The sequence below is a fragment of the Notamacropus eugenii genome, chromosome 3, assembly GCF_028372415.1.
Source record: "Notamacropus eugenii isolate mMacEug1 chromosome 3, mMacEug1.pri_v2, whole genome shotgun sequence".
NCBI classification, from domain to species: domain Eukaryota; kingdom Metazoa; phylum Chordata; class Mammalia; order Diprotodontia; family Macropodidae; genus Notamacropus; species Notamacropus eugenii.
The window spans coordinates 105400375-105420158 of NC_092874.1; the positions used below are offsets into that span (position 1 = coordinate 105400375).

Below are 19784 nucleotides of genomic sequence, written 5' to 3' on the forward strand. Positions count from 1 at the left end.
TAACTTCATCTTCAGTCTTTTCTTCCATTCCTTCTATCTTTTTTGAGACTTAGCTCTCCCTCAAAAATACTCTATCTCTGACAAATCTTGTAATTGTAACTATGTCATTCATCCTCTCTTAATTTTTCTTGTTGACATCTTCTGGTCTCCAGGACTCTCTTCTGCCTTCTTCTATGACTTGAGTATATGCATTACTTTCTACTTTACTCTATACCATCATCCTCCATGACTTTAACATTCATGTTCAAGACACTTTCTAATACAGTGGAGTCACAGTTCCCTTTTCCTATCATCTCTCTTTTTCTTTAATCACTCATCTTCCTACCTAGCCACCTTATTTCATCATGTAGTATTTCTCTGTTTCTAAGATTTTAAACTCTTAATATTCCTTTTCATGACTACAATCTACTTTAATATTCTCCAAATGTCACTTCTAGTGATGCTATTTTGCCCTTCTTCATGACTTCTCAATACTTTCCTCTTTGCCACTTTGATAGGTGCCCCTGTAACCTTTCAACCATTTACATGATGTATTTATGTCTAACCTTGAAACTCTCTGCCCCATGATCTCCCTTGATCCATTCAATAAACTTTTGCAACTCCTAAGAAGCCTTACTATTTGAATTCTGCATTGACTATTCCCAAATCTATCCATCAGACTAGAGACTATTTGATTTTCTTTCACAGGAGATCTGTTTGCCACAGTCCTCTATTAAAATATCATCAATGGCTCCCTATTGCCTAGAGTATAAAACCTCCTTTAAATGGCCTCCAGTGCTCTCCTTTTCAATGTCATATCACTATTTCCTTCTCTATACGCTATACTCTTGAAATCTGGACTGCTCACTGGCACCTGTGCACATTCGCTGCTTTGCTGTCCCTCAGTCTATGCTGATACTATCCCATGTGGAGTATTCTCTCTCTCTCAATGTGTACCTGTTAAGTTCCTACATAACTCAAATGCTACCTCCTTCAAAAAGCCTTTTCTGATTATCCCAGGTGAGAATGCTATTTCCCCATTCTCTACTCTCTTCTCTACTCAGTATGAATTATTCTGGCAATATTTTTTTTCTTTCCTTTGTATACCCTCTTCCCCTTGACTAATTTTTGAGTTTTAATAGTATAACAGGTTAAGTATGAATTAGCAATACAGTGACCAGAAAAAAATGTTACAAATAGCCCATTATAAATGATTCCAAAACCAATAAAGGATCTCCACAGATAAGAAAATAAGGAAGTCAGTTAAAGAAGTAATGGGATCTCCTGGTAATTCTGAGGAAATGGATAGAGTTAAGTTTGTTTGAAACTGGCTGAATTATTAGTTCAAGTATATGGTCATTCACAGATTGAAATAAAGCTGGAGGGCAGTTTGTTACGAAGTAACCCAAGAAACTGTTAGAAAGAGTGCTCTTTCCACTGACAAAGTTCCTAAACTCTCCACCCTTTCATGAGTTTCTATACCTACAACAAGTCATCCTCCACTGTTCAAACTTCCCATGATAACCCTCTTAATAATAGCTAGGCTGATCCTGAAGTGACAAATAGACAGTTTGTCCTTCAATACCGAAGGTTTTTCCTGGTCCTTAGCACCTGATAGATGTTGTGTTTCACTTAGATATCATTCAAGAAACCAATGTCACCTCTAGACCATACCATGGTGAGGTGATGAAGTAGTTCCTAAGTGAAGAATAGAGGCAAAAAATCTCAATAATGACATCATTAAAGGAGATGTCCTTAAGAAAGATGATAGGATATGAGGCTTCAGAAGAAAAATAGTTTGGCAGTAACTTACAGAAATTCTTGAATAGAAAGAAACTGGACATGGGTTAGCTAGGGTAATATGGTGATTCACGTATTATGGAAATGGAACAAAAAGGTTAAGTGCATTGTGATGATTTGGTGTTAGTAGTAGGTGTATATAAGAATGTGAGGAGGGGGAGGAATGAAAAGATTCAGAATAAATGCTCACTTTATAAGGAATGGTGGCATAGGTAATGAGCACAAGTTTGGGGAAACCGCTGGTTGTGTGGGTATTGTTTCATTTGTCAACACGGCATTGAGTGGACTTGTCCTGTAACGTAGGAATCTAGGACGAGCGAAAGGATAATAATAGCATTTATATAACAATCTAATGAGGGTTAAAGGTGGGACTCAAACCCTAGTCTTTGATCTCCAACCCCATTACTCTTTTCACCAAAGTAAACAGGCTAACCCTTCTTTATTTCCCAGCTACTTTTGCAGTAGACAGTAGGATGAGTGGTAACATCACAGGAATTCTGGAATTGAGACTGCTTGGTTTTTCTGGTTCACAAGATTTCCGCCACATGCTCTTTTCCATATTCTTCCTCCTATATATGGTGATAATATTTGGGAATTCAGTCATCATTATTATGGTGTGCGTGAATTGTCATCTCCACTCTCCCATGTATTTCTTTCTCAGTAACCTCTCTGCTATGGAGATTTTCATCACAACGGTTGTTATTCCTACTATGTTGGAGGGGTTATTGAGCACTCAGATTCAAACAATGTCCTTTGGTGCATGTATAGCTCAACTCTACCTTTATCTTTCTGTGGGGACATCAGAGTTTGTGTTGTTGGCAGCAATGGCTGTAGATCGATATGTAGCTATCTGTAATCCCTTGAGGTACAGTCTCATCATGAATCATCATGTCTGCCTCTGGATGGCTATCACATGCTGGGCATTTGGATTTCTGTTCCAAATCTGGCCAATTGTTGCAACATATCATCTTTATTTCTGTGGGCCAAATACATTGAATCATTTTTACTGTGAGAGAGGCCAGCTGCTCAAACTCACTTGTGGAGACAGTAGATTTCAGCAGTTCATCCTTTTTCTGATGGCAGCTTTCATTCTTTTTGGCACTATGCTTCCAACCATCATCTCCTACATCTACATCATCTGTACCATCCTGAAGATCCCTTCTGCTTCTGGTCAGAAGAAGGCCTTCTCCACCTGTGCCTCTCACTTCACTGTGGTGGTAATAGGCTACGGCACCTGCCTGTTTCTCTATGTGAAGCCCAAGCAGACCCAGGCAGCTGAGTATAACAAGATGATTTCTCTGATGACATCAGTGGTAACTCCACTGCTGAACCCCTTCATCTTCACTCTGAGGAATGACCAAGTCAAACAGGTTCTCACAGATGGGTTAAAACAATTAAGTCATTTCTTAAAAAAGTAGATGTTTCCAGGGCAGGGTCCCATGGCAACAATTCACATTGGCATAAACATTAACACTGAAAAAAGTCTTCAAGCAGGTAAAGCTTGCACAAGCCAAAATGTATAAAACTGTATATAAAAATGTCATTAATTTCTTATTATTAATACTTGATTAAAGTAGCACATTATAGGGCTGTCGCTTTCTTGCTGTTTTTCTTTGTGTATTAGATGACAATATGCATTTTATTTCATCTCTTTTCCTTAAGAAATAGTGTGGTGTAGTAGGGGAAAAGGGCACTGGATTTGGGTGCTGAGCAGCTATATTCCAAACACAGCTCTGTCACTTACTACTTGTCTGACTTTGGGCAAATGATTAACCTCTCAGGGCCTCAGTTACCTCATTTGTAAAATGGAAAGTTTTTTTTTCCTAGCTCTAAATCTAAGACTTCCTTCAATGCAGTCTTGAACATCCAAAAATAGTGTGGAGAAATGGAACTAGTACTGAATTTGGACACTTGGGACAAGTCACTTAATCTCTCTGAGACTGAACTGTTTCCTTTATGAAATGGGAATAAAATATGTCATTTGTACCTATTCTGTGGTGGAGCATTCCGAGCTTGTATTATTCTGATCAGCCACAGTTGGACACACTGCAACTTGACTCTAACATAGGGATGTCATTTTGGTCCTCTTTGAGAATGAAGGGCAACAGACAAAGGTCCCTTGTCCGTATTTTTGGGGAACCAGACTATGATTTCATTGGTATTGAGAATTCTTAGTGAGAAACGTCCCTCTACCAATGCAAGTTGACATCTACTCCTAAACTTAGAGTCTTAAGGAGTTTCTTGGAGAACTGAGTGATTCCTAGGTCACAAAGACAGTACACGTAAGAGACAGGATGTGAACTTAGGTCTTTATTATTCTAACATCAGCTATCTAAGTCAAACCACCTCTTTACATATAAAAGCCATTTAAAATATATGTTGAATTTAATGATCGAAAATTTTATAACTTAAAAGGACATTTAAAATATAAGTAGTTATTCCACCCTAAGATAGAAAGTATGGTGCATGGATCACTATGTCTGTTCTTGGTTACCTGTATTGTCAAGTTCTGGTTGCTTATTATTATTTGAACTATCACTGTCCAAGGTCTTAAAGCTGTCACTTTGAAAATATAGTCTGATTTTCAGGGGTCAGAGCAATGCCTCAGGTCAGAACCAGGGAGGTGAACCAGAATAAGAGTCTTCTCAGAGTAGGGAAACTTATAGAAAGCAAAATAGTCAGGTAAATGGACAATAGTGATAATAGCTGCTATCAAAAGTATGGATGATGATTAAAAATATTTTTTATATTTTATTTCATCTCACACTGCTAAATTTGTGAGATAGGTAGTACAGCTATCAGCAGTCCCTTTTTATAGAAGAGTAAAGAGATATCAGAACCTTAAGTGACTAGTCCAGGAGCATACCATTGGTAAATAACTGAACCAGGATTTGAAACCAGGTCATCTGTCTCCAAGTTCAGTCCTCTTTCCACTGTTTCACAATTGTGAGGAAGATGGATGTCAGTTATAGGCCAAAGCAAGGTAGGAGATGGAAAAGTTGAGTAAGCAGTCAGAAGCCAGGAGAATTACAGGAACTGAAAGAGCAAGGCAAAACAAGTAGGGGAGAATGTGAGCTTGGAAGTGCAACCAACAAAGATGGGCCTTGGCAACTTAGGCAAAGGTTTCTTCCATCAGAAATTATTTATACTTCCTTTCAGGGAGGTGACCAATCCACAAGCAAGGCAGAATAGGACTTACAGAGGAGGTAAGGAGAAGAACTTGTCCAGAGTGGGGAACAAGAAGGCCAAGGAAGTAGGAGTCAGGAGACCTGGATTCAAGAACTAGTTTTACGATTAACTCACTGAATGATCTTGAAGAAATCACTTCTTGGGAAAGACACACTGTATCCAACTTGTTCATGTATAATATATTAATAAAAAACTAGCATTTATGTAGTGTTGTAAGGTTTAAAATATGCTTTCTATATGTTATCTCATTTAAGTCTCATAACAGCCCTGGGAGCTAGGTGTTGTTATTACCACCATCTAATGGATGAGTAAACTGAGGCTAAGAGAGTGACTTGCTCAGAGTCATACAGCTAATGAATATCTGAAGTTGGATTTGACCTCATAGTTTTATGACTCCAAGTCCAGCACTCTTGTTCAGGACATGGCCAGGATTACGCAACTGGCAAATGACTAAAGCCAGTATTTGACCCACAGCGCACCTAGCAGGCCTTCTAGATTGATCACACCTAAGGACCACATTCTGACCTTTAATTAAAACAAGAGAAGCATTGTTGATTTTATTGACAACCTCTTGAATTGTTCCGGCTCCTTCTGTGTTATTTTGGGCATCCATCCCCTGGTTTCAAACTTGAGTTTTCCCTCTATTCACTCTCAGATTTCCAGTTCTTATCCACAACTACCTACTTGAAACTATATTGGAGACCTGGATCCCAATGTTAACATTCACCCACCTCTTCTTATGTCATGTTTGGTCCTCTTCCTGGACACAAATCAATAAACTGGAAAGACATTAAGCCAATTATCAATACCTGTGATGTTAGATCTGACAATGAAGTAAAAAACAAAGGCAGAGATCAAAGCTGAGTCAAAGTAGCTGCAGTGCCAGCACACAGGAAAAATTAAGATTACTATTAGGTCAACAAGATACCTTTGCTCTTTGTCTCTATTTGGAGATGGCACCAGTCTGGACCCTTTGGTGAAGTCTAGAAGGCAGACTAATCATTTGACTGAGCAAAAATTTATTTGGCTGCCACTATGTCATTGTAGGAAAGAAGCTAATGAAGGTAAGACATGTCTATGTGAATCAGAAAACTATACAAGATGAATATGTATTGAAATTGTACAAGATAAATGTGTTGTCATGAATTGTGTGACATAGAAAATAAATGTTATTGAACAAAAGTGATAGTAAAGTTGAGTTGGATGAAATTATTCAGGAAAAGGTTCATGGAAGACAAGAAAGTTTGAGATAAGACTGGAAGAGAGAGTAAGAAGTGAACAGAGAGAGAAGGATGAGGAGAAAATGCAGAACTCTAACTAGAGCCAGATAACCAGGGTTTTTTCTAGGGCACTGCCATCTTAGGGACATGAGTTTATTAGGTGTTCTTCCAGTTGTTCCCATATTCCATGATCCTCCACCATCCTCTTTTACCTTTCAAGGGAACTGGGACACACACTTTGAGTTCTCTTGCCATGATATACTGACCATGTCCCAAGGTTGTGCCCTCTACATGCTTTCTCTCTTCCTGTGACTTTTCCCAGGGATTTTTATGTATGTGAGAAAGAGAGAGCAGAGAGGTCAGGGGTTGAGTATTATCAGTCATGTCACTGGGGTACAAAGTCCGTGGTATGAGTTGCCCTTTTTACTACCACAACTATGTCCTATGTATGACATGTCATTGCTGGGCCTAGGAATCAATGACTTGGCTTTCATAGGAGATATTTGGAATCAGTGTTGATGTCAGTATATTATGGCTGAGATAGGATCCCAAGACTTTTCTATACCTTATTTTGTATAATAAATCTGGAAAAGTAGGCCTTTTAATACTTTTAACTTTTTAACTTTTTAATACTATTAACTTTTAATACTTGTTGTTAAGAACTGGAAAGCAAGGGAGTGCTTGTGAATTAGAGAATAGCTAAACAAATTATGGTACATAAATGTAATAGGATACTATTGTGACATAAGAAATTATCAAAAGGACAGTTTCAGAGAAGCCTGGGAGGACTTGTAGGACCTAATGCAGAGTGAAGCGAAGGGATGCAGAAGAACAATTTATACAATAGTAACAACACTTAAAAACAAACAACTTTGAAATATCTGCACACTCCAATCAGGACAATGACCAACTATGATTCCAGAGTGCTAATGCTATCAGTTTCCTGACAGAGATGTGATGGTGCAGATTTAGGTATATATTTTTTCAACATGGACATTGTAGAATTTTTCTTGCTTGCCTATGAATATTGGTTAAAAGGGTTTTAATTTTCTCTTTCTTTTTTTCATTGGTTGAAGTAAGAAATGGGAAGCAAAAAAACCTGATTTTTTTCATTAAAAGTTTAAAAAAAATAGAAATGTAGATTAGAGCCAGAATGTGGAGGGCTTTAAATGTCAAAGAGAGAGACTTATATTTGTCCCCAGAGGCTGTAAGGAGATTTGCTAATATAATTGTAAATATAATGCAAAGTTTAAGGAAGTTAATAGGCCAATTTGGTTGGAACATAGAGTATGAGAAGGGGAGTAATATGAAATAAGTTTGGAAAGGTACATAGGAAGAAGATTGCAGAGGAGCTTATATGTTAGACTAAGGAGTTTCTATTTGTGTCCTTGAATCAACAGTTACTGAGGATTTTTGAGCACTGTAGTAGCATGGCCGGACCTGTGACAGAGGAAGATTATTTTGGTGCCTTCAAGAAGGAAAGACATTGGACAGGAAAAACAGGCAGGTGGGGAACCCCTTAGTAGGCTGTTAAAATAGACAGTTTTGTCAAGAGGATCTAGGAACCTGACTTAGAAGAGTGATCATGAATGTAATGAAAAGGATGAATTTTATAGAAAATGTACCTCAGGGCTTTCCAGTTCATGAGAAGCAAGAGAAAGCTAGAGGATAAAAGAAATAATGGAGCAGCTAGGTGGTGCTATAGCACATCACAGGCTGGGGCAGAAGTCTGGAAGACTCATTTTCCTGAATTCAAATCTGAATGTCCTCAGAGGCTTACTAGCTGTGTGACCCTGGGCAAGTCACTTAACCCAGCTTGCATCAGTTTCCTCATCTGTAAAATGATCTGGAAAAGTAAAAGGTAAATCACTCCAGCGTCTTTGCTAAGATAATCCCAAAGGGAGTCATCAAGAATCAGACATGACTGCAAAAATGACTGAGCAATGAAAAAACAAATAATTGTTATAGTAAGGCAAAGAAAGGGAGGATGCTTTCTGAAATAAGTATAAGTATCAGAAATATACATGGGTAGTACCTATTTTCTTTTTTTTAATTTAAAATTTTCATTTTCAGTTCCAAATTCTCCTCTTCCACCCAATAAGAAGGCAAGAAATATCATACCCATTGTGCATGTGAAGTCAAGCAAAATATTTAAGGGAGTACACAAACTCAACAAAAATTACTTTTCCCCCTTGAGTGTTACTCCATCTACTTGTTCCATTTTCTATGATGGTACTGTCAACAGCATCTTCTACAGGAGTTTCCTGTTTTAATTATCTTTGTGACCTTCTGAAAACTAAAAGTTTGTATGCATTCCAAACATGCTCCTTCCTTAAAATGTTGCTTATCTCTTGGTCCAGGATGGTATTTCTGAACATAGGTACTGCTACTTACTGAAGAAAAGCGAGGGATCTGAAGTAGGGGCAAGGCAAAAGGAATCAGAAAGAGGACTTTTCCTTTTTTAAGATACTTGAAAACTTTGGTCATAATTCTCTGCGATAATGCTGATGCTGCAGAAGTAGTATTAGTCCTTGTGGCATCCAAGCTCTGGAAAGAGTTGCTTAGACCTGGTTCCTCATCACCTCCTTTATACTTAGAAAGGAATTGTTAATGTCTACAGGATACTTCTGAGGGAGAGTGTCTTTGGTTATCTTAGTAGCATTTTTAACAGTGCTATTTTTTTCACTTAAGTATATTTTCAATAAATATCTTGTTTCTCATTTGAAATGGAAGAGATTAGAAGCTACTGCCAGTGTCTACTCTGTACTTTTTCTCTTAGGAGCTAGCAGGTCTCTGTCTCTAAATAGTAAAGAATTTGTGAGATCTGGTTTTGACAATTTTATGATCTTAATTTAATTTTCCAAAGTGATCAAAATTAAATGTATCATTTAAATTATTTTTTAAACTTCAAAAATGTAATTTGATGGGAGTTAAGACCAGAGGAAACTGAAGCATCTCTAGATTGGATTGCCATCTGGTGGCTGATACAGATACTATACACTGAGTAACTAACTATTCCAGCCTCCCACTACCATTATCTAATTTTTAGTGCCAATGTAAATAAAGTAGATGCTTCTTGAGATGGGCAGTTCCAGGGGATTGAACCATAAGATTTCTGAGGACCTTTCAAGCTCTACATCTACATCTATGCTTATATCCTCGATGGCTAACACCATTCCTGGCATATGGTAGGAAATTAATAAATGTTCATGCATTGATTGGCTGCTAGACACTTATTTCTAGGCCAGAAGTCAACAAAAGGAAGTCCATTAGCAAAGGATTCGGTAATTCTGCTCTAGTGAAAACGCCTTCTGGAGGTAGGAATGCATCTTGAGAGTTATACTATACTGCTTATAAAGAAATTATAGTGATGTAATCTAATGATATAAGTAGTTTCACATAAAAAACATCCTCCTACCATAGTGCCCTTACAAATAATTGTGGGAACCAAATCTTTGGCTTCGTTACTTTTCTAGAAGGGTGGGGGGGTATTATAGATGTGAAGTGTATGCACTGTGATTCCTTTTATTTGGTTTTTATTCTTTTTCTTTGTTACAAGGGAGGGAGTTCATTAAGAGAAAGAAAGTATCTAGAAATGATGAGCATATAAAAGCAAAGGGTATCAACAACACCTTAAAAATGTCTCTGAGATCCAAAGAGATCATGGTAAAAAGTTATTAGTGTTTTGTGAAAGATCATTTAAAAAATTATCAAAGCATTAATTACTTGAATTTCATGAGTTTTGGTAATTTAAAATTTTTTATTTAATTATTCATAATGATCAAGATAAATTTACAATTGAAAGTATTTTTTGAAAACTTAATTTGATAGGGGTAAAGGCCAGGTAGCAAGAGATGATCATCTTATCTTACATATTTTATTCAGGATACTAAAATTATAATCCCTTAATTTGTTTTTGTTTTCAGGGGAATATATGGTTTAATAGTTGGACAACTAAGTGATTCAGTGATTCCAGTGTTGGATTTGGAGTCAGGAATACCATATTTCAAATTCCACCTCAGACATGAGCTATGTAACCCTGGGTATGTCATTTAATGCCTCTAAAACCTCAGTTTCCTCATCTATAAAGTGAGGGTAATAATAACATGTACCTCATAGGGTTATTGTGAATACCAAATGAAATTATATAGATGAAGGACATTGCAAACCTTAATGCATTGCATAAATGATAGATACTATTATATTAAAGAACACTACCATTCCTCCCCAAACCTTTTTGATATGTATTTGTAACCCAAATTGGACCAGTTAAGAAGTTATTGCTACAATAAGTTAGGCCTAGATGAAAGCCTTCAAATCCTGAATTCATGGCCCTAGAAACAGAGAGAAAGAGACAATTATGAAATCTTTGTAAGGAAGAGTTGGCAAGCTTTAGTGACAAATGTGATATGAATGAGTCCCTCCCCATTGTGCATATAACCTAACTGGGCACCTATCAGATGCAGACAGAGCTAAATTGTGAATGTTAGATTACAAAAAATGTAGATTTCTATGCATGAGGCTGAAATGTCAAGAGGCAGAAGAATAGCATGATGTTTAATCCATGTTCAAGGATATCAGGAGGAAGGGAAGTAGGAAAACAAGAGGACAAAAAGGAAAGGGGAAATTAATTTAATAAGTGTTCTATTTAATTGTTCACATTTACGGTTTGCAAAGCACCTTATAAATCATCTGTCCTTTGATCTTCACAACAACCCTGCGAAGTAGATATTATTATTGTACCCATTGTTTTAGATGAAGAAATTAAAACCATCAGAGGTTGTGACTGGCTCATGATCACACAGCTAGGTTACTAAGATTTCTAAGGGGTTTATTTGACTCTTTGATTTCTTGCTCTAGATCTAACACCACAATCTTACGAAATCCTACCTTTCCATGAAAGAAATAACCCAGAGAAAGAGTTAAAAACAAAGTGATGGGGGAACTGAGTTTACAGGGAACAATTTTATGTTAAAACAAAGATAGTTGGAGAAAATTAACTAGGCCAGACACCTAGGAAGTTCAAGATATTTCTGAGTGTAGGAACCAGGAAAGACTCAGAAAATCACTTAGTGTTTGGGAGTTTCTCAGGGAAGCCCTTTGACCTGAACCTAAGGGTGTCTGTCTATATAATTAGACTATCCTCAATGATCAAAGTTGAAAGAGAGAGACTATGATACATGGTTGAACTAAGAAGCATGGTACAGAGGAAAGAGCATTGGATTTGGCATCATAAAACCTGAGGACAAGTCTTGGCTCTGGTTTTTACTAGCTGAATAACTGAGGGCAACTCAGTTCATCTCCTATCGCTGTTGCCCTCATCTAAAAAATAGGAGGGAGAAGTAACCTATGGGCAAGAAGATATTTCTCTCATATTCTCAAAACATTCATGAATCTAGAGAAAGCTCTTGGGCTTCTAAGTAGATCCTTTATGGAGGATTTATAGAATAACACGGATGAGAACAACACACTATAGTTTTCCTCTCACTCTGTTTGTTCTTTCCTCCATTTTTCTGGTATAGTAGGGATTTGGCCTTTCATGGGGAGCAACTAAGAAATTTTAAAAATGATGAAATGTGGAAGCAACCAAGAGGTGTTACAGACAAAATGTATGCATTAGAGGTGCAGGGATAATGTGACCTATCCCTCAGTAACTGGAAACTTGAGCTGAAGGGATCAGGGTCAAAAAACAGAGGGACGATATAGAGAAGAGGAGATAGTAAGCAGAGCAGAGGCAGTCTATCTCTGCATCATCTGAAGCAAGAAACAATCAGAAGTCCCTTACATTCAGGGCTCCAAAGAAAAAAGCAGTGGTTATCTAAAGCTTGAGTATATTTGAATTCAGAGTCCATGTCACGGGATATGAGAAGTTCAAAAGCTGCTAAATCATCTATGTTAATCACATCTCCTCTTTCCTCCACTTTATTAGTGTTGCTGTGTTCAGACATATTATGCTTTTAAAATTAATTGCAAAATACAAAACTTTATTAAAACAAGAATAATGGGTACTTGGTCCATGCTGTCGTGTCAGGGCCATCAATTTTTTTCTCCTCCAGAAGCTGAGGAGAGGTGAATGATACGCAGTTTCCCCAATTATTCTGGGGAACTAAGGATCCTCAGTTAAGAGGGGCAAGGCAAGAGGTCTTCAGAGAAATCTGCACAGTCCCATGAGAGGTCCTTCCATGAGCAATCTGGTATCTAGGTCTAGTTCAAAAGAGCTAGGAGGATTTCCATGTCACATCATAAGAAGTAGTTTTATATATCTAGTTCTCTCTCTCTCTGTATGAGTGTGTGTCTGTATGTGGTGTGTGTGTGTGTGTGTGTGTGTGTGTGTGTGTATGTGAGTGCATTCTGCCTGCTGATATGCCTGCCTCCTCAGCCAGGAGATTGGGGCAGGGCATTAGCATGTGTGTGAAGAAAAGAGGACTGGCATCATCTAAGATCACGTCTATCCCTCAAGTTGTCACTTGGGGCAGGGAATGAGTCTATAGAAAAGTGGAAGAAGGCTGACAAAGCTTTGAGATCCAGCCTCTGAGGGGATCTGTTATCAAATGGAAATTCATCAGGCAGTGAGAAGCATGAGAATAAAAGGGACAAAAATCTCTCCCCCCACCTCCAAAATGCAAAGAAATAAAGATGAAAGAATTTCAAGAAATAGTAGGAGTGATGATGGAGGAAGAGGCAGATTGCTGTTGTATGACTGAAACATAGAATGTGTGACTGAAATGCCTAAAAGGGGAGAAGAGAAGGAGAAGATAGAGGGGAATATGTGATCAAGTTAGTAATAACCAATGAAGGGAAAATATCTCATATTTAGTCTCTCAGAAAGTAGAGAGGTGACTGGGAAATGGGGGAAGTGGTCAAGGGATGAATTGAAGCAGGGGAAAAGATAGGATGGGATGGCAACTTAATTGTGGGAAAGGGTGTTACTGAAGAACCCCATGGAGAGAGATGTATTCTGTAAGGATACGTGGGGACCTTACAATGAGTAAAATCTATAGAGATTTGATATTCAGAGACACAACTTCTGAAAGAATGGTGTGATTCTATGGACAACATTCTGCCCCAGACAAAGTGAAATCAGAGCTTCTGGGCGAGCAAACAGTATCCAGAAGGTAGGAGATCATGGATCCAGAGAGTCAGTTCCAGGATAAATGGGAAAGAAGGATCAGGAGGGCAGTGAGTAAAATTGGACCACATCATGAGACACAGGTACATTTCTAACATGGGTCAATTCTCACTACCTTCAACAGGAACTGATATTTCTAAGAGTGAGTCATCAAAAAAGGAGTTGGTTGGGGAGAGAACAAAATCTATAAAGCAATAACATAGAAATGGTTTAGAAGAGGAAACTCAAAATTGGTACTTTAGACTGAATTTCCTTGAGGAATGGCAAAGAGACTAAAGAAAGCATAAATAAATACAAAGACCAAGAATCAAAGAATAAAAGTTTAAAAAGAGAAGAGAACTGATGAATAGAACAAGGTAGAGAAAATGTAATAAAATCAACAAAAACCCTAAGAAATAAAAGAAGCTGGAGAAATGAATTTAATTAACTACTTAACTGATAGGAAAAAAAGAAAGGAAAAATGAGGGAAGAACTAGATTACTGAATAAAAGTAATAAAAGAAAAGGGAATCAATAAATTAATTAAAACTCCCAAATTAGGGAAAGGCATAACAAAAAGAAGTGAGGTAAAGTAAAGCAAACCTATGGGAATACGGTTGATTTAAAGCAGATTAAACAAATTAAACAAGTTGTAGGGACAAAGTATATAAAAGAGGGAGAGATGAAAAATCCCAATTTAGAAAATAAAAACAGTACTAGAGATACAAATTAAGGAAAATGCAGACCTAACTTTCATTACTTTAAATGTGAATTAGTTAAGCAATGTGATAAAAGGAATAAGAGTGACAGATTGGATAAAAAAGTGAAACCCCTAGAATCCTTTGCTTATAAGAAACCCACATACAAAGCAAAGACTTATAAAGAATAAAAATGAGGGGCTGGAACAGAACTTACTATGGACCAGGTGAATTTTTAAAAGTGAATTTTAATCCTGCTATCCAGAAAGAAAAAAGAAAGATCTGGGCATGAGTTAACCAGTCAAGGTGAATAGTCTTTGCTGTTTCAATATGAGCTGTAGCACTTGCTGGGAAGTATGTGACGTTGATGAAGGAGGGAGGGAGCAGATGCTGGGCAGTGTTAAAGAATTCCTCCCCCAAAGTGACACCCCAAGGAACATGGATAAGGGAGGGATGGAGGAATCCTTGATTCGAGGCAGGAGCTTTGGGAACTAGAATTGAGGAACAGAGTCCCAGAGTCACAACGTGGAAGAATAAACCTGAACCTTGACATTTACTGCCATGGTTAAGTTATGTTGATGTGAGAACCTGGAAGAGGGAGGTTGACTTTTGGTCCTGAGTTCTTTCCTGTTTGACAGGACCTTAATGGTAGAGTGATAATATAAGTTTAAAATCATTATAAAAGTTTCTGGAGAAGATAAGTCCCTGAAGAGGGGAAAGTTTTCTTGATGATCCATGGATTTTTTTTCTATTTTCTTTGTTTTGTGTAATAAATTTGTTTTCTCATTCATGCCTTATTAGCTTCATGTTTGTAAACAAATTAAGAAGGCATAGATGATCGTGACCTATGACCAAGGGGGTACTCTCCTCCAAAAAATCTCTGGCTCTGGACTTAAACAGGATTTAGATTCATTGCAGTAGGGTCAGGTTTTCTTTCTCTGTGTCCCATTATGCCTTATCACCTCCCTCTCTCCCTCCCTCCTCTCTCTCTCTCTCTCTCTCTCTCTCTCTCTCTCTCTCTCTCTCTCTCTCTCTCTCCCCCTTTCTCTCCCCTCACCCAATAACAACAGAGATATCTCTAAAATAAAACTTAGACATGGTTTTTGTCTCATGTCTCCCCAAAATGTGGGTAACAGGGTCCCTGCAAGGGAAGGTACTAGATGTACCCAAATATATGGTATTGATTTATCACAGAAACTGCATAAAATCCAAAAGACTCACATATGTGTGTTAAAGCATACATAAGTTTTAAATCATAGATAGCCCGTTATACTCATTATATTCCCTCGGAAGATAAAGGCTTTTTGTGGGACTGCTATACAGACACACTACTATTTCTCATTTACTTGAGCAGAAAAGCTGAGTGAACAATTCAGAAGGCGTGGGTTTCCTGGTCAGCCAGGGTGTGACATAGACTTTCTTCGGGGCTTCACTTCAAGATAAGGCTGCTGGTATCCTTCTAATCGAAGAATATCTCTTCCCTCTGGCCAATTCATGCCCAAATATACAAATAAAAAAACTTCAAAAATCTCCATTTTTCAGAATCACTGGTTGATATATGTGTAAATGCACAGATATAGAAAGACAAGAAAGAAGGAAGTCAGGTTCTCAGACTCATCTAGCCAAGCAGATTTACCCATTTCTATATATGTATAGTTGCTTAGGGTGGGAAAGAAGAGCAAATCTCCCCTCCCAGAAATCCAATGGAAAGAAAACATTGGCATCAAAACCAAAAGAAAAAGCCCCAACCCAACAAAACAGAAGGGTTGGAATTATTTACACAGTTTTGTTGTCTCACTGGAGTCCATCTTTTTGACTCTTAGTGGTAAAGCACTTTCAACAGTATCCCTTTCCCCCCATCACAGGGAATCATGGGGACCAATCAGAAATAACTGTGTTATTCCAGCAAGGTACAAATCATTTAAAACTGAAATACATGATCAACTTCATGAGGAAAGCTCTCTTTCTGACAAAGTTCCATCCCCTATAATTTCATTAAGTGGGTTGAGAGCATCCACTTGTCCAGGGCTTTCTTATTAATTTACTGCTATGACAAGAGTTAGAAATTAATATAATTCGAATGTCCCAGAGGCTACTGTGAATAGGAATATTAGCCAAAGGATATAATTATTGAGAAACCTCTAAGAAATGAACTTGGTCCAGACTTTTTGGGGGTGATGGGTTACACATACACTAAGGAAGTATACCTTACTTATATAAAGCAACAAAAAGTATCCAAGCAAAAAGTGAGGAAGTCAAATTGAGAGGAATAAAGAGACAAAAAAAAAAATAAAGACAAAAGAAAGGAAAAATGTTCTCTTCTATCCACATTTTCCTCAAACCCATAACCCCAACCCACTCAATTCATCTCTGCCAGCTTAATCTGCATTATCTTTTTTGCGAAGTGCCTTGCCCAAAATGATACATGCTCTCCTGGAATATTCCCTTCCCCCCACTCCCCACCACAGGTTCTCAAAATTATCATAGGTCAGACCATTAATTAAAAATGAGCATCCTCAGGCTCCACTTTAGTGGTCCCTATGACTTTTTTTTTTAATTTTAATTAATTTATTTATTTAACTTTTAACATTCATTTTCACAGAATTTTTGGGCTCCAAATTTTCTCCCCCGTTGTTCCCTCCCCCCACCCCAAAACACCGAGCATTCCAATTGCCCCCATCACCACTCCTCTCTCTCCTCCATCATTCCTCTCTGCCCTTGTCTCCATCCTCTCCTCTGTCCTGTTGGGCCAAATAACTTTCTATACCCCTTTACCTGTATTTCTTATTTCCTAGTGTCAAGAACAGTACTCGACAGTTATTCCTAAAACTTTGAGTTCCAACTTCTTTTCCTCCCTCCCTCCCCACCCCCTCCCTTTGGAAGGCAAGCAATTCAATATAGGCCAAATCTGTGTAGTTTTGCAAATGACTTCCATAATAGTCGTGTTGTATAAGACTAACTATATTTCCCTCCATCCTATCCTGCCTCCAATTACTTCTATTCTCTCTTTTGATCCTGTCCCTCCCCGTGAGTGTCGACCTCAAATTGCACCCTCCTCCCCATGCCCTCCCTTCCATCATCCCCCCCACCTGTTTATCCCCTTATCCCCCATTTTCCTGTATTGTAAGATAGGTTTTCATACCAAAATGAGTGTGCATTTTATTCCTTCCTTTAGTGGAATGTGATGAGAGTAAACTTCATAGTTTTCTCTCACCTCCTCTCTTTTTCCCCAAACTAAAAAAGTCTTTTGCTTGCCTCTTTCATGAGAGATAATTTGCCCCATTCCATTTCTCCCTTTCTCCTCCCATATATTTCTCTCTCACTGCTTGATTTCATTTTTTTCTTTTAAGATATGATCCCATCCTATTCAATTCACTCTGCACACTCTGTCTCTATGTATGTGTGCGTGTGCATGTGTGTGTGTGTAATCCCACCCAGTACCCAGATACTGAATAGTTTTAAGAGTTACTAATATTGTCTTTCCATGTAGGGATGTAAACAGTTCAACTTTTATAAGTCCCTTATGACTTCTCTTTGCTGTTTACCTTTTCATGCTTCTCTTCATTCTTGTGTTTGAAAGTCAAATTTTCTTTTTAGCTCTGGTCTTTTCATCAAGAATGCTTGAAAGTCCTCTATTTCATTGAAAGACCATTTTTTTCTCCTGAAGTATTATACTCAGTTTTGCTGGGTAGGTAATTCTTTGTTTTAGTCCTAGTTCCTTTGACTTCTGGAATATCCTACTCCACGCCCTTCGATCCCTTAACGTAGAAGCTTCTAGATCTTGTGTTATCCTGATTGTATTTCCACAATACTTGAATTGTTTCTTTCTAGCTGCTTGCAATATTTTCTCCTTGACCTGGGAATTCTGGAATTTGGCCACAATATTGCTAGGAGTTTCTCTTTTTGGATCTTTTTCAGGTGGTGATCGGTGGATTCTTTCAATATTTATTTTGCCCTCTGGTTCTAGAATATCAGGGCAGTATTCCTTGATAATTTCATGAAAGATGATGTCTAGGCTCTTTTTTTGATCATGGCTTTCAGGTAGGCCCATAATTTTTAAATTGTCTCTCCTGGATCTAGTCTCCAAGTCAGTTGTTTTTCCAATGAGATATTTCACATTATCTTCCATTTTTTCATTCTTTTGGTTTTGTTTTGTGATTTCTTGGTTTCTCATAAAGTCATTAGCCTCCATCTGTTCCATTCTAGTTTTGAAAGAACTATTTTCTTCAGTGAGCTTTTGAATCTCCTTTTCCATTTGGCTAATTTTGCTTTTGAAAGCATTCTTCTCCTCATTGGCTTCTTGAATCTCCTTTGCCAATTGAGTTAGCCTATTTTTCAGGGTGTTATTTTCTTCAGCATTTTTTTGGGTCTCCTTTAGCAGGGTGCTGATCTGCTGTTCATACTTTGCTTGCAAGTCTTTTATTGCTCTTCCCAGTTTTTCCTCCACCTCTCTAACATAATTTTCAAAATTTTCTGAGCTCTTTTTGAGCTTTTCCCAGGTCTGATCCCATTGAGTGGGCTGGGATAGAGAAGCCCTGACTTCCGTGTCTTCCCCTGATGGTGAGCACCGCTCTTCCTCATCAGAAAGGAGGGGAAGAGAAACCTGCTCACCAAGAAAGTAACCCTCTATAGTCTTGGTTTTTTTCCCTTTTCTGGGCATTTTCCCAGCCAGTGACTTGACCTGTGAATATCCTCCTCACACCCATCTCGCCTCCGGATCCTCCCAGCGCTTGGGGTCTGAGACTCAAATGTTGTTTCCCAGCCTCAGGGCTTTGGGCAGGGGCAGGGCTGCTATTCAGTGTGAGATCAAGTTCAGCTGCCCGGGTGGGGGCAGGGTCGCCTCACGGGATCAGTTCCCTCAGGGGGTTTGTGCAGAGACCTTCAACAATGGATCCGGGCTCCTGCCTGCTTGGGGAACCCCAGTCTGCTCCCACCTCCGCTGGGCCTCCCGAGGGGGCCTGAGTCATGGGGGCTCCCCACTCCCCTCTCCACCCGCCAAAGAGATCCTCTCACTGACCCTTGTCATCTATGGGTGGAGGGACCTGCGCGGCTGCTGGAGATTCTGTCCCTGAAGCCTGCTCGGATCTGCTCCTCTCAGCACCAGGCGGCCGCGGCAGGGCTGTGCTCAGCTCCCAGTCTATGGTGTGAAGAACCTTTTGCGAGAGGTTTTCAGGCTCTCTGGAACAGAAATCTTGTCCGCTCTGCTGTTATGTGGCTTCTCCTGCTCCCAAATTTATTGGCAGCTCTTTTTTACAGATATTTCATGGGCTGTGAGTTCAGAGCTAGGGTATTTGTGTGTTTCTACTCCACCATCTTGGCTCCGCCCCATCCCTATGACTTTTTAAAATGGATTTCTCCCCTTTTGTTCATAACAACCCCACCTTTTATTATAGTCTTTGGAGACCCTTGCAAGATGTTCTTCTGAGTCTGAGTTTTTGTTTTGCTTTGTTTTGACCCACCATGATTCTAGCTTAGACCCAATTTCTACACTTTGAGGGCTTCCCTGTTGTCCTTGCTTAGGCTAACTTTCTCATTTTTGATAGCTCCATTTTCCTCTTGTCTCCTCATTCAACTAATGCTCATGCTGGGATTATTTTCCAGATGTCTGGTACTTTAATCCCTAGAACACACTTATCCTAGGCTTCTAGTAATGTATTTTAAAATTCTCTCCAGAATTCCTGTGGTTTATTAACTCTTAGAAGCCACCCTTTAATTTTGTCCTAGTAGATTCTTATATGAAGAGTTTTCAGAGAAAAAAATCAAAGTAATCTATAGTTATATGGAAAAATGA

At 38.5% G+C, this 19784-nt stretch overlaps 1 protein-coding gene across 1 annotated transcript; it reads left to right on the forward strand.

The window, feature by feature from the left end:
- The first annotated feature begins 2252 nt into the window (after positions 1–2252).
- On the forward strand, positions 2253–3197 carry LOC140531865 (olfactory receptor 9A4-like). The gene has a single exon (XM_072650532.1). It carries the CDS (start codon positions 2253–2255, stop codon positions 3195–3197), a length of 945 nt encoding a protein of 314 aa, XP_072506633.1.
- The last annotated feature ends 16587 nt before the right edge of the window (positions 3198–19784 follow it).

What these genes read in the sequence shown, in the direction of transcription:
- LOC140531865 (XM_072650532.1), top strand. Translation starts at nt 2,253, where the DNA reads ATGAGTGGTAACATCACAGGAATTCTGGAATTGAGACTGCTTGGTTTT.